This window comes from Lonchura striata, chromosome 3 (assembly GCF_046129695.1).
Source record: "Lonchura striata isolate bLonStr1 chromosome 3, bLonStr1.mat, whole genome shotgun sequence".
Lineage (NCBI taxonomy): Eukaryota > Metazoa > Chordata > Aves > Passeriformes > Estrildidae > Lonchura > Lonchura striata.
Genome location: NC_134605.1, coordinates 112,217,993 through 112,242,673, shown reverse-complemented (window position 1 = coordinate 112,242,673; position 24,681 = coordinate 112,217,993). Strand labels below are relative to the sequence as shown.

The 24,681-nt window shown below is 44.2% G+C and overlaps 1 protein-coding gene across 1 annotated transcript in view; it reads right to left on the bottom strand.

The window, feature by feature from the left end:
• Positions 1 to 1,608: 1,608 nt before the first annotated feature.
• FBXO16 (F-box protein 16) overlaps positions 1,609 to 24,681 on the bottom strand; it is a 49,929-nt gene continuing 26,856 nt past the window's right edge. Inside the window, exons 7-9 of the mRNA XM_077781773.1 lie at positions 23,177 to 23,342; positions 6,959 to 7,187; positions 1,609 to 5,116 (exon numbers count right to left, since the gene is read on the bottom strand). Of these exons, the coding sequence (XP_077637899.1) occupies positions 5,049 to 5,116; positions 6,959 to 7,187; positions 23,177 to 23,342 (463 nt within the window). The 3' untranslated portion in view covers positions 1,609 to 5,048. The remainder of the gene's footprint in view (positions 5,117 to 6,958; positions 7,188 to 23,176; positions 23,343 to 24,681) is intronic.

The window sequence follows — 24,681 nt, the reverse complement described above, 5'->3', positions numbered from 1 at the left end:
CCAGCCGGAGCTGGGATCCGCCCTGAGGGGCTGAGGATCAGCGCTCCCTCAGCACTCGGTGGTAGCAAAACATCGACTCCAGGAGGGAAAAACCGACTAAAAAGGGACAAATTATGAACTTCTCAATAATGGGATCCTGCTATTTCTCCGTTAAATTGAAGTTTTTCCCCGAGGTCTCGTTCCCAAATTCCCGCCGGTGCTGGGATCCGCCCTGAGGGGCTGAGGATCAGCGCGCCCTCAGCGCTCGGTGGTAGCAAAACATCGACTCCAGGAGGGAAAAACCGACTAAAAAGGGACAATTTCTGAACTTCTCAATAATGGGATCCTGCTATTTCCCTGTTAAAATCCAGTTTTTCCCCGGGAATTCCTTCCTAAATTCCCGCCGATGTTGGGATCAGCCCTGAGGGGAACCGCGCGGGGTGAGGCAGTCGCGCCACTCAGCGCTCGGTGGCAGCAAAACACCGACTCCAGGAGGGAAAAACCGACTAAAAAGGGACAATTTCTGAATTTCCCAGTAGGGGGATTATCCTGTTTCCCCGTTAAAATCCAGTTTTTCCCCGGGATCTCGTTCCTAAATTCCAGCCGGTGCTGCAATCCGCCCTGAGGGAACCACGCGGGGCTGAGGCGGCCGCGCCCCCTCAGCGCTGGGTTATAGGAAAAGAACGACTCCTGGAGGGAAAAACCGACTAAAAAGGGACAAATTATGAACTTCTCAATAATGGGATCGTGCTATTTCCCCGTTAAAATCCAGGTTTTCCCCAAATTCGCGCTTTCTCTGAGATTCCGCCCTGAGGGGAACCGCGCGGGGCTGAGGCGGCCGCGCCCCCTCAGCGCTGGGTGGTAACAGAACACCGACTCCTGGAGGGTAAAACCGACTAAAAAGGGACAAATTATGAACTTCTCAATAATGGGATCGTGCTATTTCCCCGTTAAAATCCAGGTTTTCCCCAAATTCGCGCTTTCTCTGCGATTCCGCCCTGAGGGGAACCGCGCGGGGCTGAGGCGGCCGCGCCCCCTCAGCGCTGGGTGGTAGGAAAACACCGACTCCAGCAGGGGAAAACCGACTAAAAAGGGACAATTTCTGAATTTCTTAATAATGGGATCACGCTATTCTCCCATTAAATCAAATTTTTCCCGGGATCTCGTTCCTAAATTCCAGCCGGTGCTGGGATCCGCCCTGAGGGGAACCGCGCGGGGCTGAGGCGGCCGCGCCCCCTCAGCGCTCGGTGGTAACAGAACACCGACTCCAGGAGGAAAAAAACGACTAAAAAGGGACAAATTATGAACTTCTCAATAATGGGATCGTGCTATTTCCCCGTTAAAATCCAGTTTTTCCCGGGGTCTCGTTCCCAAATTCCCGCCTGTGCTGGGATCTGCCTGAGGGGCTGAGGATCAGCGCTCCCTCAGCGCTGTGTGATAGCAAAACACCGACTCCAGGAGGGAAAAAATAACTGAATTTTCCTGCCAAAAGGAGAAAAATCCCTCCTGGAGCGGGAGGGATTCCCGGGGAGTGCACGGAGGAGGAGCAGGGAAGGAGAATGTGCTGTTTGAAGGGTGAAGATGATGAAGGGGTCCCTGGAAGCAAACCCAGCCCAGCCGAGGGGCAGCTGGATATTGAGAAAAACTTTATTTATTGGGAAAAGGTTCTTCACTAAAGGGTCGGGTACTGACCAGGATCCCCAGGGAATGGTGACATTCCCAAGGCTACGGGATTATTTTATCAGGGAGGGATTTTTGGGGTGTCTGTGCAGGGCTAGAGTTGGATTTAATGATTCTTTTGGCTCAGGATTTTCCGTGATTCCCAAAATGTCACAATATCCCTCACAGTAATTGTGTCTTCTCCTCTTTGGGAGGATTTGGAAGCCCTAAAGCCTTCAGCATCCTGCGATGATCCCAGATCTGACCCTGCTTAAAGCAGAAGGCTGGAAGAGGTCTGCTGGATTCTCTTACATCCCAAATTCTGCATCAATCCTATAAAATCATCTCAGGATTCATCTGGGAACATCCAGCCACTTCTAAAACTCACATGAGCTCTGGAGACAGGGATTTTCTCAGATCTTGGTTGGGGAATTGGAAACTGTTTGGTTGTTGCTGTTTGCCAGGACCTTTTTGGTGCCACCAGCTCCCAGATCTCCTGCCTGGTGGCATCCTGGTCAATCCCTGGATCCTGGAGGGTTTATTTCTTGGGAAAATCATTAACTTAGTTTAGATTTCATGCAGATATTTCTATTTCTCACAGAGAAAGGAGCTTCAGCCAGGTTGTTGCTGTTTGCCAAGACCTTCTTGGTGCCACCAGCTCCCAAATCTCCTCCCTGGTGGCATCCTGGTCAATCCCTGGATTCTGGAGGTTTTTATTCCTTGGGAAAATCATTAATTTTCGATTTTGTATAGAGATTTCTTCATGTGGGGAAGAATAGATTTCATACAAAAATGGCTTCACGTGGGAAAGGAGCTTCAGCCAGGTCGGTGCTGTTGGCCGAGAACTTTTTGGTGCCACCAGCTCCCAGATCTCCTCCCTGGTGGCATCCTGGTCAATCCCTGGATTCTGGAGGGTTTTATTCCTTGGGAAAATCATTAACTTAGTTTAGATTTCATGCAGATATTTCTATTTCTCACAGAGAAAGGAGCTTCAGCCAGGTTGTTGCTGTTTGCCAGGACCTTTTTGGTGCCACCAGCTCCCAGATCCCATCCCTGGTGGCATCCTGGGAAAATCATTATTTAAATTTAGATTTTGTACAAAGATTCCTTCACGTTGGAAAGGAGCTTCAGCCTGGAGAGAATCCCAGAATGCTGGCATGGTTTGTGTTGGAATGGACTTGAATTGGAACAAGTTGAAATGGGGTTTGAATCATCCTCCAGCAGGCACAAGGTGATGGATTTCAAATATTCCCAATATATTTGTGCCTCCCTAAAAACAAATCCTCATTCAAATATTCCCAATATCCTTGTGCCTCCCTAAAAACAGCTCCTCACTCAAATATTCCCAATATCCTTGTGCCTCCCTAAAAACACCGACTCCGGGAGGAAAAAAACAACTAAAAAAGGACAATTTCTGAAGTTCTCACTAATGAGCTCCTGCTATTCTCCAGTTAAATCTGATTTTTCCTTGGGGTCTTGTTCCCAAATTCCCTAAAAATTCCTGAGTGAGGACTAAAATCTCCTCCCCTGCTCCTTATCAGCTTCATCCACTGATTACAGCACCTTTATATCTTAATATTATATTTTTTTTTCTTCCCCCAAATTTTCTGCTTCTTTAGCTCGGAATCATCAAGAAAATTCCATTTTGGGAGCTGGGCATTCCCAAAAACCCTCCCACCTGCTGCCCCCATCCACAAAAAACACACTTTTTTATTTTTCTTCCCCATTTCAGATTCCAGCCCATTTCCTGACCTCGGGAATGTTGTAAAATGTGTTTACAGACAGTATAAGTACATCTGATTTTATTCTGATTAATTCCTGCAGCTCTGTTGGTATTCCGAGGATAATCGACTTGGCTCGACACGCTCCCGGGCAGTTCTGTTTATTATTTTACAGCATCATTTTAAAGCTTCAATCTTCTCTTAATAACTTTATTTTTTTTTTAATAAAGTACAAAAAATAAGTACCAAAAAAAACCGTATAAATCAGAGAAGGTTTAAGCTTTAAAATGTGCAGTGAAGCATTTAGAATGCAGTCAAGGCACAGAGCCTGTCCGAGACCACTCAGATCCTGGGAATTGTACAATTCCAGGGAATGTTGATGGGGAAAGATAAACCACGGACACAATTTCCATCTTTGGAACGTGGCTGTGACCTCGACTGCTGCCTAATGGAAACAAAACAAATAAAAAAATTTTGGATTTAAGAACCCATGGAGCAATCGGTTTAATTTGGTTTCCTATGTAAAAAAAAAAAAAAAAACAAGGCTGGTGAGGAGAGATCTGCAATTCCAGGGAATGGTGCTTTGTTCCACCTCGCTTTAAATTCTCAAAATTTCACTTTCTTCATCAAAATCCATCCGTCTCTCTCCTGCGTAATTAACAGATCTGAGGATGCAGGAGGTAATTCCCACCTGCAAGCTCCTGGATGATTTTTTTGGGAGTTGGCAGCTCCGATTTGTCGGGTTTTAGGCCTTTGGGTTGGTTGGGATGAACTCATCCTTCCAAGCACCGAGGAAAACCAGGAAAAAAAACCCAAAATCTGGGAGAGGCGCTGAGTTGTAAAATCAATGATTTGGATGCTCAGAAGTTTCCTCCTCATCCACACGGAAACGTCCTCGAGCTGCACCAGGGGAGGATGAGGTCGGACATCAGGAGCAATTTCCTCATGGAAAAGATGGAATCTTCATCTCACTGAATGGAATCCCCGTTCCTGGGAGCGCCCGGAAAACCCGTGGACGTGGTTTGAAGGAAGGTGGGCGTGGATTTGGGGCTCTCAAAGGTCTTTTCCATCTTTCAGAGTTCTGCGATTGGTGGCTGGAGGTTGGAATTTCCTCTGAAATGTGATTTTTTGCCCATCAATGCTGAGGGTTCCTGCCGTGATTTTTCCCAATGCGTGGAAAAGGTTCCGTTTCGTCCCAGATCTCTGGGGTGAATTCCAGTGCTTTCAATCCCCTCATCCTCAAAAACTGCTCTTTGTTGTGTTTTTTGGGAATTTCCCAAACTGCAGGAATGAAAGAGAGAAGAGCGAGCGCGGGATTCCCAATCTCTTCAATCCCAGCTCCTCGTGGATCCGCGTGCAAATCCAAAGTGTTGGATTTGATTTCCTTCTCGCTGTCGCAAGGGAGAAGATGGAATTGGTTTAACGTGAGAAAGGAATTCTGTCTCCAGGTTTTTCCGTGGGATGTGCTCCAGGATGTCCAAACGATCCACGGGCGACCTCCCGCGAGATCCAGCAGCTCCGGCAAGGATCTAAGGAAGCTTCTCCATGGTCAGAGCTCCGGAAATTCCGTGTGTACCCAGAGGGAAAAGCAAAGTAGCAGCAGCCACAGGAAAACAGCTTCAGATCCCAAAACTTCCCTGTCGTTTTCCCAAATGTTCTGCTTGGATGAAGGATGCCGTGGATCCTCCTTTACTCCGTGTCGGATCCGTGGTCGGATGAAGGAACGTGCCAGGGTTGAGCCTCAAACGGAGGAGGTGCTGCATGAGAGGAACAAAAGATAAAAACCAGACTCGGAAAATTCGGATTAACTCCGAGCATTCGGGTTCTAAAAGTATTGAAGCGCTCAGCCACTCCTTGGGATTTTAGTTTAATACCTCAAATACCTTTCCAAATTATTCCTGCTCGGGATCTCGTTAGAGGGAAAAATAATCATCGATCAGAACATTTTCCCTTTTTCTGTCCCCTCCTGACAAGCTGGCAAATCCCAGCTGGAAAAAAAAAGCCCGTCCAAACTTGGGATGTTCGATTTGGGAAGAGCCTGGCGGAGCTCACAGAGGCCTGGGAGAGGTCGCTGAAGGAATTACGAGAGAATTTGTGTCTCTCTGACACAAAAAACCACCAAAACTCAGTTTTTCCTTGCAGAACTGCCCCGAATCCAGGTGCAACCCCTCAGGGATCCTTTCCTCAGCAGTGGTGTGGGTTGATTCTTCCCCTCCTAACCCCTTCCCCTTCCACAGTTTTTAATTTCCCTGGATGCAGCTTGGGATGTCCCATCCCTGCAGGAATTCCCAGTTCTCCCACATCCTCTCTGACAGCACTGGAATTCTCCCCATGGAACAGCTCCATGAGAGAGACTCCAACACCTTCTCCCCATTCCCAACTTTATCCGGGATTCCAGGATCAGGGGCCTGTTTTATGGAAACCTCGTTGGGCTTCAACCCCATGAGGGAACGGGATTTTCCAGCCTGATCCCGGTGCTTTTATGGCCGGGATGTGTTGATGTTCTGCTTCCTGCTTGTGTTTTCCTCATGGAATTGTTAAGGTCGGAAAAGTTCTCCAAGACCGTGGAGTCCATCACTGCCACGGCCACCACGAGTCCGTGTCCCCAAGTGCCACATCCACAGGGATTTTAAATCCCTCCAGGAATGGGGACTCCACCCTGGGGCAGCCCTTCCAGCAAAGGAAATCTTCCTAAAATCTATTTAAATCCAATCCCTAATCCAGTCCAATCCAAGCATTCCAGAGCTTCCCTGATCTATTTCTTGGATCTGTTCTCTCCTCACAAGGATTTGGGGATCCTCCTCGTGGAGATGAACCCATGGATCTGCTGAAAAGGCAAAGTTTGGGAGATCCAAAGGGATCCTGGAGGTCTCCACGTGCTCCATCATCTCCTGTCTGGATGGGATCGCCAAGAATTATTCACCTGTAGGATCTCCCATCACTGCGCCCCGGTGTCTTTCCTAAAATCCCAACAGCATTCCATGAAAATCCTCCTTTTCTTTGCTCCCTCTGCATTTTGCACAAAAAACCCACCAGGAGTCACAGACTCAGGGTGAGGAACCCCGGGTGAAGCACCAGGACACCCCAGAGACCCCAAAAAGGCTTTCCCAGCAGCTCCTGACCCTGGGAAGCCTCGGGATGCACCGGGAAGAGCTTCCAGAGCCAACCCCGTGGAAACGGCGTCGGATTGTTTGGGATCCTGTCGCTCTGCCTCCTCGTTTTTGGGAACTCTGGGTTCCCTGGGTCCTCAGCACCCAGAGCGCTTCCTTGTCCTCCATCCCTGCTCCAGGAGAGCTGGAGAGGGACTTGGGATGAGGATGGAGGGACAGGACACAGGGAATGGCCGTGGAAGCGGAAAAGAGGAGATTTGGGATGGAATTCCTGGCTGGGATTTGGAAAGGGAATTCCCAGAGGAGCTGTGGCTGCCCCTGGATCCCTGGGAGTGTCCAGGGAAAGGCTGGACAGGGCTTGGAGCAGCCCGGGGCGGTGGAAGATGGCGAGGGTGGAACTGGATGGGATTGACGGTGGCTTCCCAGCCAAACCATTCCAGGATTCCAGGATTGCGTGGCGCGGGCGCTGTCTCCGGACGGGACACTCACGTGGGGACGCGGTGTCCGCCCTGGTGGCATCTCCGGCTGCTCCGGGCCGTGGCGCCGGCGCTCGGACGGGGCCCGGGCGCATCCCGGAGATCCGGCCGGAGCTCCGGGCCAGCGCCGGGGCGGGAACGGCCCCGGGTCGGACAGGTCGGGCCCAGATGGGACGGGACGGGGGATTTGGGATGGGCTCGGGATCCGCAGGGAGGGAAAACTGGGAATGGGGAATGGGAAATGGGATGTGGGGAATGGGATTGGGGAATGGGGAATGGGAATGGGAATGGGGAATGGGGAATGGGGAATGGGAATGGGAATGGGGAATGGGGAATGGGGAATGGGGAATGGGGAATTGGGAATGGGGAATGGGGAATGGGAAAGGGGAATGGGGAATGGGGAATGGGGAATGGGAATGGGGAATGGGAATGGGAATGGGGAATGGGGAATGGGAATGGGGAATGGGGAATGGGAAAGGGGAATGGGGAATGGGGAATGGGAATGGGAATGGGAATGGGAATGGGAATGGGGAATGGGAATGGGGAATGGGGAATGGGGAATGGGATTGGGAATGGGAATGGGAATGGGGAATGGGGAATGGGGAATGGGGAATGGGGAATGGGGAATGGGAATGGGAATGGGGAATGGGGAATGGGAATGGGGAATGGGGAATGGGAAAGGGGAATGGGGAATGGGGAATGGGGAATGGGAATGGGGAATGGGGAATGGGGAATGGGAATGGGAATGGGAATGGGGAATGGGGAATGGGGAATGGGAATGGGGAATGGGAATGGGGAATGGGAATGGGGAATGGGAATGGGGAATGGGGAATGGGAATGGGAATGGGAATGGGGAATGGGGAATGGGGAATGGGAATGGGGAATGGGGAATGGGAATGGGGAATGGGGAATGGGGAATGGGGAATGGGGAATGGGAATGGGGAATGGGGAATGGGGAATGGGAATGGGGAATGGGGAATGGGAATGGGAATGGGAATGGGGAATGGGAATGGGAATGGGAATGGGAATGGGAATGGGGAATGGGAATGGGGAATGGGGAACGGGGAATGGGAATGGGGAATGGGGAATGGGGAATGGGGAATGGGAATGGGGAATGGGGAATGGGAATGGGGAATGGGGAATGGGGAATGGGGAATGGGGAATGGGAATGGGGAATGGGAATGGGGAATGGGGAATGGGAAAGGGGAATGGGAATGGGGAATGGGGAATGGGGAATGGGAATGGGGAATGGGGAATGGGGAATGGGAATGGGGAATGGGAATGGGGTATGGGAATGGGGAATGGGGAATGGGAATGGGAATGGGAATGGAGAATGGGGAATGGGGAAGGGAAAGGGAATGGGAAATGGGGGAAAGGGAGAGGAAAGGGGAAAGGGGAGAGGATGTTTTGAGAAGGGAAGTGAAGGGAAGGGAAAAGGGAAAAGGAAGGAGGGAAAAGGAAAGGGAAAAAAGGAAAGGGGAAAGGGGAAACAGAAGGGAAATTCCAAGAAGGGAATTTCCAGGAAGGGAACAGAAAAGGGAAAAGGAAGGATGGAAAAAAGTAAGGGAAAGAAAAGAGGAAAGGGGAAACAGAGGGGAAGGGAAGGGAAGGGAAGGGAAGGGAAGGGAAGGGAAGGGAAGGGAAGGGAAGGGAAGGGAAGGGAAGGGAAGGGAAGGGAAGGGAAGGGAAGGGAAGGGAAGGGAAGGGAAGGGAAGGGAAGGGAAGGGAAGGGAAGGGAAGGGAAGGGAAGGGAAGGGAAGGGAAGGGAAGGGAAGGGAAGGGAAGGGAAGGGAAGGGAAGGGAAGGGAAGGGAAGGGAAGGGAAGGGAGGGGAAGGGAAGGGAAGGGAAGGGAAGGGAAGGGAAGGGAAGGGAAGGGAAGGGAAGAGGGAAGAGGGAAGAGGGAAGAGGGAAGAGGGAAGAGGGAAAATGGAAGGGAAAAGGGAAGAGAGAAGAGAAGACAAAGACAAAAGAGAATTCATCATTCCCAGCACTTTCAGAGGGACTGAAAACATTGGAATGCCCTGGGAAATTCTATACATTCTATAAATTTCATTCCCAAATTCTATTCCATTGATTCTATAGAATACAATCAATAAATATTGATTCTGTCAATTTTATGCCTAAATTACATCCCTTAATGATATTCCTAAAAAGTAAAGCCAAAATCTGCTTTATTTGAGCTGTGCTGTGGTTCCTTAAGGACAGAGGGGCCCAATTAGAAATTGGTGCCACATTAATTAATTCTCCACACCAATTAATATGTTAATGCCCAAATTCTCCCCTGTGCACGTCCCCAGTCTTGCTCAGTGTTCGAAGACTCAAAAGTGTAAAGGATGAAGTTTAACTTTTATTTAGTATAAAAATTAAGCAAAAAAAAAAAAAAACAACCTAACCCGGTTTATTCCTTGAGAAAAATCCCAACAATTCAAAAAAATCCCCCAGATTCTGGAAGAGAACAGCTTGAGGATTTTTGACTGATAGAAATTATTTGCTAAGGATAGAGAACAAACATTTCTGTGTTGAATGAAGAACATTCCAAGTAAGGTTTATAAATCAGAAATACACATTGCACAGTGTGCTGGGAATCGTGGATTTTCCTGCCAGCTCTTCCCACCTCCTGGAAATGGAATTTTGACTGGGGAAAACATCGATTCCCCCATCAAAACATCCGTGGAAAAAATTCCACTCCTGCCTTCAAATCCTACAACCTCATCACCTCAGGACGCAGGCAGGGAGGGGGACGACTGAGCCTGTCAAAATGAAATTATTTAAGGACGAAAAATCCTTTTTGGAAGGCTGAAAACTGGGGAGCAGCAGTGAGGGCGGGGCAGACCGAGGCAGAGCCAGCCCCGCCTTGCTGCCATTTTCCCTTTTCCCAGAAAAACTTGGGAATTTCCCGGGAAGAGCTCAGGAATCCCAGCTCCAGGTCCAGAGTGACGCCCTTGGAGTGTCCTCAAAAACCTTTCCCTGGATGAGGAGTGGGCAGGAATTCCCTGCACAGCTCCACATGGAACCCTTCCTTCCAAACCTAATTAACTCCACTCGCTGTAATTTACCCCTCTCTTCTAATTGGACGTTAATTTATTCCAAAGGAAGAGCGAGCCTGCTCACATTTTACATTTCCATGCTCAGTAACAAATTCCAAACCCTCCCGTTTTTCCTCATTCTCCACGGGGAAACGTGGAGCCAGTGGATGTCCCCTTAATTAGGTGTTTATTCTTAATTTGAGGGTTTCATCTTAATTTAACTCGCTCTTTGCTCGCCTGGGGCGTTTATTCTTTCATCCCATTCTTCTGAGCATTTGCTGAAAGATTTCCACATTAAACCTCTTTATTTAGGCTTGATTAAACAGGAGCCCTTTTCAAAGGCCTTTCATTTCAGGTTTCTTGACGCTACTTTTAATAAGAAATGGAAATGAATTTTGGGTTATTGCTGGAGAATTATATTTGTAATTATTTTTACTTTTTCTCACGCGCCAGCCTGGTTTAACCTGGGTTTTATTTGTTTTTAGTGCTCGTTTATGGCTGCCCAGCCCATGGCTGCAGTGGTTGAAAATCCCGATGGAAGTGACACTTGGGGACATGGATCAGTGGTGGCAGGGAGTGACTGCACGGGGGGATCCTAAAGATCTTCTTGAATTTCTCTGCTGGATTCCCAGAAAATCAGCTTTTATCTGCTGGATTCCCAAAAAATCAGCTTTTTCTATCCTGGATTCCCAGAGAATCAGCTTTTATCTGCTGGATTCCCAAAAAATCAGCTTTTATCTGCTGGATTCCCAGAGAATCAGCTTTTATCTGCTGGATTCCCAGAAAATCAGCTTTTATCTGCTGGATTCCCAAAGAATCAGCTTTTATCTGCTGGATTCCCAAAGAATCAGCTTTTTCTATCCTGGATTCCCAAAGAATCAGCATTTTCTATCCTAAATTCCCAGATAATCAGCTTTTTCTCTCCTGAATTCCCAGATAATCAGCTTTTTCTCTGCTGAATTCCCAAATAATCAGCTTTTTCAGTGCTGAATTCCCAGATAATCAGCTTTTTCTCTCCTGAATTCCCAGAGAATCAGCTTTTCCTCTGCTGGATTCCCAGAAAATCAGCTATTTATCTGCTGGATAACCAAATAATCAGCTTTTTCTCTGCTGGATTCCCAGAGAATCAGCTTTTTCTATCCTGGATTCCCAGAGAATCAGCTTTTCCTCTGCTGGATTCCCAAAGAATCAGCTTTTTCTATCCTGGATTCCCAGAAAATCAGCTTTTTATCTGCTGGATAACCAAAAAATCAGCTTTTTCTATCCTGGATTCCCAAAGAATCAGCTTTTTCTATCCTGGATTCCCAAAAAATCAGCTTTTTCTATCCTGGATTCCCAAAAAATCAGCTTTTTCTATCCTGGATTCCCAGAAAATCAGCTTTTATCTGCTGGATTCCCAAAAAATCAGCTTTTTCTCTGCTGGATTCCCAAAGAATCAGCTTTTATCTGCTGGATTCCCAGAAAATCAGCTTTTTCTATCCTGGATTCCCAAAAAATCAGCTTTTTCTATTCTGGATTCCCAAAGAATCAGCTTTTTCTTTTCTGAATTCCCAAAGAATCAGCTTTTTCTATCCTGGATTCCCAAAGAATCAGCTTTTTATCTGCTGGATTCCCAGAAAATCAGCTTTTTCTATCCTAAATTCCCAGAGAATCAGCTTTTTCTCTGCTGGATTCCCAAAGAATCAGCTTTTTCTATCCTAAATTCCCAAATAATCAGCTTTTTCTCTGCTGAATTCCCAGAGAATCAGCTTTTATCTGCTGGATTCCCAAAAAATCAGCTTTTTATCTGCTGGATTCCCAGAAAATCAGCTTTTTATCTGCTGGATTCCCAAAAAATCAGCTTTTTCTTTTCTGAATTTCCAAAGAATCAGCTTTTTCTTTTCTGAATTCCCAAAAAATCAGCTTTTTCTGTGCTGGATTCCCAAAGAATCAGCTTTTCCTCTGCTGAATTCCCAGAGAATCAGCTTTTAATGTGCTGAATTCCCAGAGAATCAGCTTTTCCTCTGCTGAATTCCCAGATAATCAGCTTTTTCTCTCCTGAATTCCCAGATAATCAGCTTTTTCTCTCCTGAATTCCCAAAGAATCAGCTTTTTCTGTGCTGAATTCCCAGATAATCAGCTTTTCCTCTGCTGAATTCCCAGATAATCAGCTTTTTCTCTGCTGAATTCCCAAATAATCAGCTTTTCCTCTGCTGGATTCCCAAGAAATCAGCTTTTCCTCTGCTGAATTCCCAGATAATCAGCTTTTTCTCTCCTGAATTCCCAGATAATCAGCTTTTCCTCTGCTGGATTCCCAGATAATCAGCTTTTTCTCTCCTGAATTCCCAGATAATCAGCTTTTCCTCTGCTGAATTCCCAGATAATCAGCTTTTCCTCTGCTGAATTCCCAGATAATCAGCTTTTTCTCTCCTGAATTCCCAGATAATCAGCTTTTCCTCTGCTGAATTCCCAGATAATCAGCTTTTCCTCTGCTGAATTCCCAGATAATCAGCTTTTCCTCTGCTGAATTCCCAGAGAATCAGAGCAGCCCCATCTCCCCATCCCAAAGCTCCAGAGCCAACCCGACCCTTCTCCAGCTCCCCACTGCAGCATCATCCCCTCGGCCAGCCCAGGAGTAGCAACCCAAATTTCATTTAAATTTCATTTAAATTTCATTTAAATTTCATTTAAATTCCATTTAAATTTCATTTAAATTTCATTTAAATTTCCTTTAAATTTCAATTTAAATTTCAATTTAAATTTCATTTAAATTTCATTTAAATTTCATTTAAATTTCCATTTAAATTTCCATTTAAATTTCCATTTAAATTTCCTTTAAATTTCATTTAAATTTCCTTTAAATTTCATTTAAATTTCCATTTAAATTTCCTTTAAATTTCCTTTAAATTTCATTTAAATTTCAATTTAAATTTCATTTAAATTTCATTTAAATTTCCATTTAAATTTCCATTTAAATTTCCTTTAAATTTCATTTAAATTTCCTTTAAATTTCCTTTAAATTTCCTTTAAATTTCATTTAAATTCCATTTAAATTTCCTTTAAATTTCATTTAAAAATCCTTTAAATTTCCTTTAAATTTCCTTTAAATTTCATTTAAATTTCATTTAAATTTCCTTTAAATTTCCATTTAAATTTCCATTTAAATTTCAATTTAAATTTCATTTAAATTTCCTTTAAATTTCCATTTAAATTCCCATTTAAATTTCATTTAAATTTCCTTTAAATTCCATTTAAATTTCCTTTAAATTTCATTTAAATTCCATTTAAATTTCATTTAAATTTCAATTTAAATTTCATTTAAATTTCATTTAAATTCCATTTAAATTTCAATTTAAATTTCATTTAAATTTCATTTAAATTTCATTTAAATTTCCATTTAAATTTAATTTAAATTTCATTTAAATTTCATTTAATTTTCCTTTAAATTTCAATTTAAATTTCCTTTAAATTTCCTTTAAATTTCCTTTAAATTTCAATTTAAATTCCATTTAAATTTCATTTAAATTTCAATTTAAATTTCCTTTAAATTTCCTTTAAATTTCATTTAAATTTCAATTTAAATTTCATTTAAATTTCAATTTAAATTTCAATTTAAATTCCATTTAAATTTCATTTAAATTTCAATTTAAATTTCCTTTAAATTTCCTTTAAATTTCAATTTAAATTTCATTTAAATTTCCTTTAAATTTCCTTTAAATTTCAATTTAAATTTAATTTAAATTTCCTTTAAATTTCCTTTAAATTTCCTTTAAAATTTCCTTTAAATTCCATTTAAATTTCATTTAAATTCCATTTAAATTTCCATTTAAATTTCCATTTAAATTTCCTTTAAATTTCATTTAAATTTCCGTTTAAAATTTCATTTAAATTTCATTTAAATTTCAATTTAAATTTCATTTAAATTTCATTTAAATTTCCTTTAAATTTCATTTAAATTCCATTTAAATTTCCTTTAAATTTCCTTTAAATTTCCTTTAAAATTTCCTTTAAATTCCATTTAAATTCCATTTAAATTCCATTTAAATTTCATTTAAATTTCATTTAAATTTCCATTTAAATTTCCATTTAAATTCCATTTAAATTTCCATTTAAATTTCCTTTAAATTTCCTTTAAATTTCATTTAAATTTCCTATAAATTTCATTTAAATTCCATTTAAATTGACATTTAAATTTCATTTAAATTTCCTTTAAATTCCCATTTAAATTCCATTTAAATTCCATTTAAATCCATTTAAATCCCATTTAAATCCCATTTAAATCCCATTTAAATCCCATTTCAATTATTCCCACCACCCCGACTCCTCTCCCCATCATCTTTCTGACTCCATCCCTAATTTCCCTCGCGCTAACGACATTTTTTTTTCCCCATTATCATTTTTACATCGTTTTTTTCTCCTCGTGAAGACGTCGCCAAGGATTTCACCTCTTGGATCGGAGCGGATCCACGGATTTCAGCGCAAGAATTGGGAATTTTCAGCGCAGGAATTGGGAATTTTCAGCGCAGGAACTGGGAATTTTCAGTGAAGAAATTGGGAATTTTCAGCGCAGGAACTGGGAATTTTCAGCGCAGGAACTGGGAATTTTCAGTGAAGAAATTGGGAATTTTCAGCGCAGAAATTGGGAATTTTCAGTGAAGAAATTGGGAATTTTCAGAGTAGGAATTGGGAATTTTCAGCGCAGAAATTGGGAATTTTCAGTGAAGAAATTGGGAATTTTCAGAGTAGGAATTGGGAATTTTCAGCGCAGGAATTGGGAATTTTCAGCGCAGGAATTGGGAATTTTCAGCGCAGGAACTGGGAATTTTCAGCGCAGGAATTGGGAATTTTCAGCGCAGGAAGTGGGAATTTTCAGTGAAGAAATTGGGAATTTTCAGTGAAGAAATTGGGAGTTTTCAGCGCAGGAACTGGGAATTTTCAGCGCAGGAATTGGGAATTTTCAGCGCAGGAAGTGGGAATTTTCAGCGCAGGAAGTGGGAATTTTCAGCGCAGGAATTGGGAATTTTCAGCGCAGGAATTGGGAATTTTCAGTGAAGAAATTGGGAATTTTCAGCGCAGGAATTGGGAATTTTCAGCGCAGGAACTGGGAATTTTCAGCACAGGAACTGGGAATTTTCAGCGCAGGAACTGGGAATTTTCAGCGCAGGAATTGGGAATTTTCAGCGCAGGAAGTGGGAATTTTCAGCGCAGGAAGTGGGAATTTTCAGCGCAGGAAGTGGGAATTTTCAGCGCAGGAACTGGGAATTTTCAGCGCAGGAAGTGGGAATTTTCAGCGCAGGAATTGGGAATTTTCAGCGCAGGAAGTGGGAATTTTCAGCGCAGGAAGTGGGAATTTTCAGCGCAGGAAGTGGGAATTTTCAGCGCAGGAAGTGGGAATTTTCAGCGCAGGAACTGGGAATTTTCAGTGAAGAAATTGGGAATTTTCAGCGAAGAAATTGGGAATTTTCAGCGCAGGAATTGGGAATTTTCAGCGCACGAACTGGGAATTTTCAGCGCAGGAACTGGGAATTTTCAGCGAAGAAATTGGGAATTTTCAGCGCAGGAACTGGGAATTTTCAGCGAAGAAATTGGGAATTTTCAGCGCAGGAACTGGGAATTTTCAGCGCAGGAACTGGGAATTTTCAGCGCAGGAAGTGGGAATTTTCAGCGCAGGAATTGGGAATTTTCAATGAAGGAATTGGGAATTTTCAGTGAAGAAATTGGGAATTTTCAGCGCAGGAACTGGGAATTTTCAGCGCAGGAACTGGGACTTTTCAGCGCAGGAACTGGGAATTTTCAGCGCAGGAACTGGGAATTTTCAGCGCAAGAATTGGGAATTTTCAGCGCAGGAACTGGGAATTTTCAGCGCAGGAATTGGGAATTTTCAGTGAAGTCTGAAGTGTAAATAAATAAAGCTGGGAGCTGCGCCTCCGGCAAGGTTTATTCAGTGTTTTCAGTAGCCAAATAATTGCAGACATATATTTGCATATTTTTGGCAATATATGCATCTCCCATTAAATTCAACACAATCGACTGGCGGAACAGGAATATTTCGGAGTATGAAAATTAAATGAATTTTCATACACTGGAACATGGCCCGTAGCCACATTTTTTTCCCAATATCAGGAATAAAATCCAGACTCTGAGGCATTGTTATTTCTGAGCACTCGGGCAGCTTCGTTATTATCCGGAGGCATTAATTCCATATTCAAATTCCGGGATATGGAATCTGGGAATTTAAAGCAGAAGCTCTGAGTGGTTCTCCCAGCGTCTCTGGGCAGCTAAAAAAATCCCAGTAGGAATACAAACCCATGGATATAAAGGGCAAAAATGGGCTCAAAAAGCAGATTTTATCCTCTAAAAAACCAGGATCACGCCACCAGCCTGTCTCGAATATTCCCATAAATTCAAATCCAGCGTTTGAAACGGAATAAAGCCACAACCTGTTTATAAACAAAAAAAAAAAAAGCCAGGAGAGATAATTCCATCCAAAATATTCCAGCTGGGAATGGAGTGGTCATTTTGGTGGCCCTGGCATTGTCCCGGTGATCTTAAAAGTGTTTTTCCATCCTAAAAAAATGATGATGTGACCTTCGGGCAGGAGGCAGCGCTGGCCTCGCGCTGTACAAAAGCGTTGTAAAATATGATTGTAAAATATGATTGTGAAATATGATTGTAAAGAGTTATTAGTGGAAATTATGAATGGGAAATTATTCGTGGAAATTATTCGTGGAAATTATTAGTGGAAATTATGAATGGAAATTATTCGTGGAAATTATGAATGGAAATTATTCGTGGAAATTATGAGTGTAAATTTAGGAATCTGCTGCCGTCTTCTGGTGTCCAAATCGTGGTGCCAGGTCGGGAAAACTCGAGGAGTGAGGATGAGGAACAAGGACTCCCAGTGCTGAATTTGATGTTTTTCGCCCCGTTTTCCTCCCTTCAGGAATAATTCCCATTCCCACAGAGGGAGCTGGGCTGGGGTGGGAGTCCAGGACATCCCCGGGCTGAGCCCCGAGCCCCCGGCTGTGATCTCTGCCCAGGGAAAAGAGTTCCCAACCTCACTGCAGCAATTACCAGCGCTCAATTAATTAATAATTAAGTGTGGCACGGGTGTGGAAATAAAATTTTAGGATTTTAGATGAGGGGACGAGCTGGAGGGAATTGGGTGTGCCTTGTCCTTTTCTGCTTCTTCTCCTCGCCCTCCATGTCTCACTGCGTGTTGGCATTTTTCTGTTGGTTTGGCTGGGACACGCTGATCAATATTGGAATATTATTGTAAATATTGCACAGGTGGTTTTTGGTATTTAATGTTTGTAACATTAAACTGGGGACTGGGTTTAGGCCGGGGACACGCTGTTCAACGTGGGTGATCAATATTGGCACATTATTTAAATATATTATATATATTACATATATTATATATATATTTAAATACATGTAAATATATATATATATAAATATATTAAATATATTGTAAATATAGCACACGTAGTTTCTGGTATTTCATGTTTGTAACATCCCACTGAGGACAGACCTTTGGCAGGGCAGCAGAACACGTTAAAAATAACCAAAAATAAACAACTTTAAAAACCAGCACAGACAATTTATGATTTCTGCTTTGGCTGTGGGGCTGACATGGATTTTCCACAACCTCGGGATCATTAACACCACGGATTCTGACATATTTAACATCATTTTTTACAATCTTGGGATCATCAACACCACGGATCCAGGCTGGTTTTGAGCAGCTCACCAAGGGAGGGAGGCGATTACCCAATTACCCACGGCGATTAATTAATGAATTCCTCAGGACAATACCCAGCTGCGTGTTTTTTTTGGAGCCAGCCATAAATTGGCCAGAAATCCCCCCGGGTTGGCGTGAGGGAAGGAGCTGGTGTTTTGGAATCGGAATTAATTATTCACCATCGCGTGGGAGGCAAATCTGCTGATTTATTGATTACTTATTTATTTATCTCCTAACTCGCTTCAGATAAAAATCTTTCACTTCCCCTGCGCGATGTTTGCTTTGCGCCCACAGAGGCGAATCCTTGCTGATCTCTGGAGGGTATTTTAAATTTTTTTTTAAATTTTTTTTTCCGTTTTTTGGCTGTGACCAAAAGCTGCTTGGACAACCGAGGCACAAAACCAACCGGAGCGACGAGAAATCGTCGCCGTGATCGATCACAACCCCGATCCATAATTCTGATTAACCCTTCCAGGCAATTTGTCACCCAAGGCTGTGTGCACCTCTGAGCGCCTCACCACTCGGAGCCGTGCGATGCTGAATTTCCCTGCTCAGTGCCTGGGGAGCTTTTCCCACACCGAGCTCAACCCAAAACTGCCGGAGCTCACCTCGGCCGGGGGTGGCTCCGTCCGGTGGAAACGTCTCTCCTCCAAGCCCAGCTTCCAAAAAAAAGCTCAGAAATCTTCTGTCTCGTGGTTATTTATTGCAAGTTATCCCAAAGATTTCATTCTGGAGCTGCTGGGTTTGCTCAGGCAGAGGCACACACACCCCCTGACATCCTCCCTGACTCCCGACTGCTGCTGCTGCTTCTTCTTTTTCTTCTTTTTCTTTTTCTTTTTCTTTTTCTTTTTCTTTTTCTTTTTCTTTTTCTTTTTCTTTTTCTTTTTCTTTTTCTTTTTCTTTTTTCCTTTTCCTTTTCCTTTTCCTTTTCCTTTTCCTTTTCCTTTTCCTTTTCCTTTTCCTTTTCCTTTTTTCTTTTTTCTTTTTTCTTCTTCTTCTTCTTTTCTTCTTCTTCTTCTTCTTCTTCTTCTTTGTCTTCTTCTTCTCCTTCTTCTTCTTCTTCTTCTTCTTCTTTTTCTTCTTCTCTCCCCCCCACCCAGGGCTACTCCTCTCTTTTATATGGCACATTATATATTAAATGTTTATAATTTTCCCCCAATACCTACTACCTATATTAAATGGTGCCTTTCTATATTTTATATGGCACATTACATATTAAATATTTACAGTTTTTTCCCAATGCCTATTACCTATATTATATAGTGCCTTTCTATATTTTATATGGCACATCACATATTAAATGTTTACAGTTTTTCCCCAATACCTATTACCTATATTAAATGGTGATTTTCTATATTTTATATGGTCCATTACGTGTTACATGTTTACAGTTTTTCCCCAATGCCTATTCCCTATATTAAATGGTGCCTTTCTATATTTTATATGATACATTACATATTAAATGTTTATAATTTTTCCCCAATACCTATTACCTATATTAAATGGTGCCTTTCTATATTTTATATGATACATCACATATTAAATGTTTATAATTTTTCCCCAATGCCTATTCCCTATATTAAATGGTGCCTTTCTACTCCAAACCAATCTGTGAGTGCCAACATCACCAGAACATGGAGGTGAGGAAGGAGAAAGAGGGAGGACAGGGCAGGCCCAAATCCCAAATCCATCTTAAACCTCTGACCCCCATGTACAAAACCAAAGCCCCAGTACAGCACTCAGAAATTCTTCCCTCTACTTTGTGACCACTTGTACTGTAACATCCAAACTTTGGTGACTTCTTGTTCTCCTGCAAGGTTGGTAACTCGTTCCATGGCTCAAACCCAAACTCACAGCTGTTTGCAGCTGTGCCAGGGTCTCAAATGCTTCTGACCTGGGCCCGGAACATCCAAAAACGTCTGAGGGACGTTCTGAGTTCCGACCCAAAACCTCCCGAAGAATTTCCTGGGGGATTTCTGTCCCATCTTCTCTCCTTCAGCAGGGATTCACCGAGCTCCTGGGCGCACTTTTTGGGGTACAAACCACCAAAGAAATCCAGCAGAAACACAAAATATTTGTCACGGATGATCCAGGTTGCAGATGAGCCTCATTTTTTTGGGCACTCCCCGTTGTTGTCCCCAGCGAGCGCGGCCCAGCTGCTGTCTGGGAATTTATTGATCTGTTTTTCAAATTAAAGAGCCAATTATGGTCTGACAGCCTGCAAAATGTGTTTTGTGTTTCCACTTAGAGGGCTCCGTTTGCACCGCGCTGCCTAATTGGGAATTGGCTGCAGCTCGTTCTGCTTCCCATATTTCCATCTTTTTGGAAATTGAGTGCAGCTCATTCCGCTTCCCATATTTCCATATTTGGGAATTGAGTGCAGCTCGTTCTGCTTCCCATATTTCCATCTTTTTGGGAATGGAGTGCAGCTCGTTCTGCTTCCCATATTTCCATCTTTTTGGGAATTGAGTGCAGCTCGTTCTGCTTCCCATATTTCCATCTTTTTGGGAATTCACTGCACCTCGTTCTGCTTCCCGTATTTCCATATTTGGAAATTGAGTGCAGCTCATTCCGCTTCCCATATTTCCATATTTGGGAATTGAGTGCAGCTCGTTCTGCTTCCCATATTTCCATATTTGGAAATTGAGTGCAGCTCGTTCTGCTTCCCATATTTCCATCTTTTTGGGAATTGGCTGCAGCTCGTTCTGCTTCCCATATTTCCATATTTGGGAATTGGCTGCAGCTCGTTCTGCTTCCCATATTTCCATATTTGGGAATTGGCTGCAGCTCGTTCTGCTTCCCATATTTCCATATTTGGAAATTGAGTGCAGCTCGTTCTGCTTCCCATATTTCCATATTTGGGAATTGAGTGCAGCTCGTTCCGCTTCCCATATTTCCATATTTGGGAATTGAGTGCAGCTCGTTCTGCTTCCCATATTTCCATCTTTTTGGGAATTGAGTGCAGCTCATTCCGCTTCCCATATTTCCATATTTGGGAATTGGCTGCAGCTCGTTCTGCTTCCCATATTTCCATATTTGGGAATTGAGTGCAGCTCGTTCTGCTTCCCATATTTCCATCTTTTTGGGAATTCACTGCACCTCGTTCTGCTTCCCATATTTCCATATTTGGGAATTGGCTGCAGCTCGTTCTGCTTCCCATATTTCCATCTTTTTGGGAATTGGCTGCAGCTCGTTCTGCTTCCCATATTTCCATCTTTTTGGGAATTGGCTGCAGCTCGTTCTGCTTCCCATATTTCCATCTTTTTGGGAATTGAGTGCAGCTCGTTCTGCTTCCCATATTTCCATATTTGGAAATTGAGTGCAGCTCGTTCTGCTTCCCATATTTCCATCTTTTTGGGAATTGACTGCAGCTCGTTCTGCTTCCCATATTTCCATCTTTTTGGGAATTGGCTGCAGCTCATTCCGCTTCCCATATTTCCATCTTTTTGGGAATTCACTGCACCTCGTTCTGCTTCCCATATTTCCATATTTGGGAATTGAGTGCAGCTCGTTCTGCTTCCCATATTTCCATATTTGGAAATTGAGTGCAGCTCGTTCCGCTTCCCACATTTCCATCTTTTTGGGAATTGGCTGCAGCTCGTTCTGCTTCCCATATTTCCATATTTGGGAATTGAGTGCAGCTCGTTCTGCTTCCCATATTTCCATCTTTTTGGGAATTGGCTGCAGCTCGTTCTGCTTCCCATATTTCCATATTTGGGAATTGAGTGCAGCTCGTTCTGCTTCCCATATTTCCATATTTGGGAATTGAGTGCAGCTCGTTCTGCTTCCCATATTTCCATCTTTTTGGGAATTCACTGCACCTCGTTCTGCTTCCCATATTTCCATATTTGGGAATTGAGTGCAGCTCATTCTTCTTCCCGTATTTCCATCTTTTTGGGAATTGAGTGCACCTCGTTCTGCTTCCCATATTTCCATCTTTTTGGGAATTGGCTGCAGCTCGTTCTGCTTCCCATATTTCCATATTTGGGAATTGAGTGCAGCTCGTTCTGCTTCCCATATTTCCATCTTTTTGGGAATTGAGTGCAGCTCGTTCTGCTTCCCATATTTCCATATTTGGGAATTGAGTGCAGCTCGTTCTGCTTCCCATATTTCCATATTTGGGAATTGAGTGCACCTCGTTCCGCTTCCCATATTTCCATCTTTTTGGGAATTGGCTGCAGCTCGTTCTGCTTCCCATATTTCCATATTTTTATTTTTGTTTTTGGCTGAACAAGGATGAATTCTCTGCTCGGAATTCTTCTTTTGGTGCTGCTGTGGGAGGGAGAAGGCAGAGCTGGGGACTCAAAAAGACCAAGCAAGAAACAGGCGAAAACTCTTCAGCAGCACAGATGACAAGAAGTGACTTCTTCCATGAGCGGTTTTAAAGATTTTTAGATTAAATATTAGCGGAAAAAACGTTCCCTGTGAGGGTGGGGAGGGGCTGGAATGGAATTCCCAGAGAAGCTGTGGCTGCTCCTGGATCCCTGGCAGTGTCCAAGGCCAGGCTGGACGGGGCTTGGAGCAGCCTGGGACGGTGGAAGGTGTCAGGGTTGGAACTGGATAAATTTTAATGTCTCTTTCCACCCAAACCATTCTGGAATTCCATGAATTCTGCCATTTAAATGCCAATATTTCCCCTTGATGTGATGAGCAGCAGAGCCCTCCCCTCCCTTTGCACCAGAAAACAACTGCAGAGCGAGGTCGGGCTCTGAGGAGATTTTAACCAGGCCCAAGACTTTGGGAAAAACTTCTTTTTGGTCGATTACCTCTTCAATTGTGCCAAAGCCAGCCTGGAATTAGGGAGATTAATTCGGAGTCAAGGCAGCAGCCAGCGACTCGTCTCCCACCTGGCTTTGATGGTGGCGTCAGGCATTCCTTTGATGTGATCCTCTTGATCCACAAGGAATTCTCCGCAGCTTCCTCGGCCGCTCGAGTGGGAAAAAAAGGATTTGTTGGCTCAGGGGGTTTTGGGGTGAGAAGAGCTCCCCGCAGGCTTTTCCTGCCCACCACCACTTTGGGTTTCTCCTCAAGGAAAACCCCCAACCCTGCTCCTTTTTCCAGGCTGCAGCAAAAGTCGTTTCCCGTGCCGGATTCCCCGTGGCAAATCCCGGGTGAATAAATGGATTCTGTTGTGGCAGCGTCTCGTTGGACACCCTCCCAAAATCCATTTTACACCAGGAGAGGTTGTCCTGCCCTTGAGCTCCAGGGTGGGAGATTTTTCCCTCGGGATTCTGCCTGCGCCGAGGTGGATCCCACAGAGACACCAGAAACCTGCTGGAGGTGTCCCCCAGCTCCATGGATCCAGCTGAATTCCCATTCCCAAACATCCTCCAACGGCGCCGAGCCTCGGTGGGAGGATTTTTTGGGAAGGGGCGGCGAGGTGTGCGTGGAAAAGAAGCGGCGGAACGTCGCTGGGGGAGCGGGAGCTTGGGTCAGCACCCGGAATAATCAGCAGAGACGAGCCCGAGCTGCAGCAATTACCCGCAGCTTAAGGGATATTAAAGGCAGATCCTCAATAAACAGGCAAATCTCACGGAATTCCTCGCCCTCCTCGCAATAATCCGCTGTAATTGAGGATAAATGGCAGATTTGCAGGAATAATTGGCGTTGAAACGTTCCGCGGGAACGGAGGCAGGCTGGGATCCCACTGGGGAGAGGCAAACAGGGAGAGTGTTTATTATTTCTTGTGTCATTATTTCAGGAAAATTGTTTTTTCCTGGTTCCACAGAGCAACGCTGGGACAGGCGGCTTTTAAACTGTTCAAACAAGGCTTGTCCCGCTTTTTTCATGGCATGGGAAAATCCCAAACCTCGCAGAAATGGCACAGGAGAATCCTAAAACCTCACAGAAATGGCACAAGAGAATCCTAAAACACAGAAATGGCACAAGAGAATCCTAAAACCTCACAGAAATGGTGCAAGAGAATCCTAAACCTCACAGAAATGACAAAAGAGAATCCTAAAACCTCACAGAAATTACACAAGAGAATCCCAAACCTCACAGAAATGGCACAGGAGAATCCTAAAACCTCACAGAAATGACACAAGAGAATCCCAAACCTCACAGAAATGGCACAAGAGGATCCTAAACCTCACAGAAATTACAAAAGACAATCCCAAACCTCACAGAAATGGTGCAAGAATCCTAAAACCTCACAGAAATGGCACAAGAGAATCCCAAACCTCACAGAAATTACAAAAGACAATCCCAAACCTCACAGAAATGGTGCAAAGAATCCTAAAACCTCACAGAAATGACACAAGAGGATCCCAAACCTCACAGAAACGGCACAAGAGAATCCCAAACCTCACAGAAATGGTGCAAAGAATCCTAAAACCTCACAGAAATTACACAACAGAATCCCAAACCTCACAGAAACGGCACAAGAGAACCCCAAACCTCACAGAAACCTCTGGGAGCTGCTACACGAAACCACTGAGCACAGCTGGCAAATATTCTCACATTCCTTTGCGTTCGCTGCAAATATTCTCTGAAAACCCTCAAAGAGCGCCGGCGTTGGGCAACACCCCACAGAAAGAGGGCGAGGTGGAAACTGGGAACCCCTTTGAAGCCCTGCGACATCCGAGGGCCGGGGGACGCGGATTAAAATGTGATTCATGGGAAGGTTTTGGCTCCCAGCGCTGCGCCCGGCCCAGTTCAATCGCGTCGGGAAAAAGAAAAATCGCTTGGCCGAGCAATCCGTGGCTGGGGGAATTCCTGGGCCGGTTGTTCCCGGGATAATCTTGGCTCTGTTGGGTGTTGGTTTCAACGTGGATCCGTCGGGGTTTTTATTATTTATTTTTTTTTTTTCCAAGGTTTTTGTTGGCACGGCGGGCAGGAATCGCCGGGTTCCCACAGGAGGCAGGGAGAGGTGGAGAGGATCCATCGCCTCTCTGCCAGGTTTGGGTTTGTGGGTTGATGGCAGCCTCGCCCTTTTTGCAGCAGCTGGGCTTTGGAACAGCCACCTCTGCTTTTGGACACGAGGA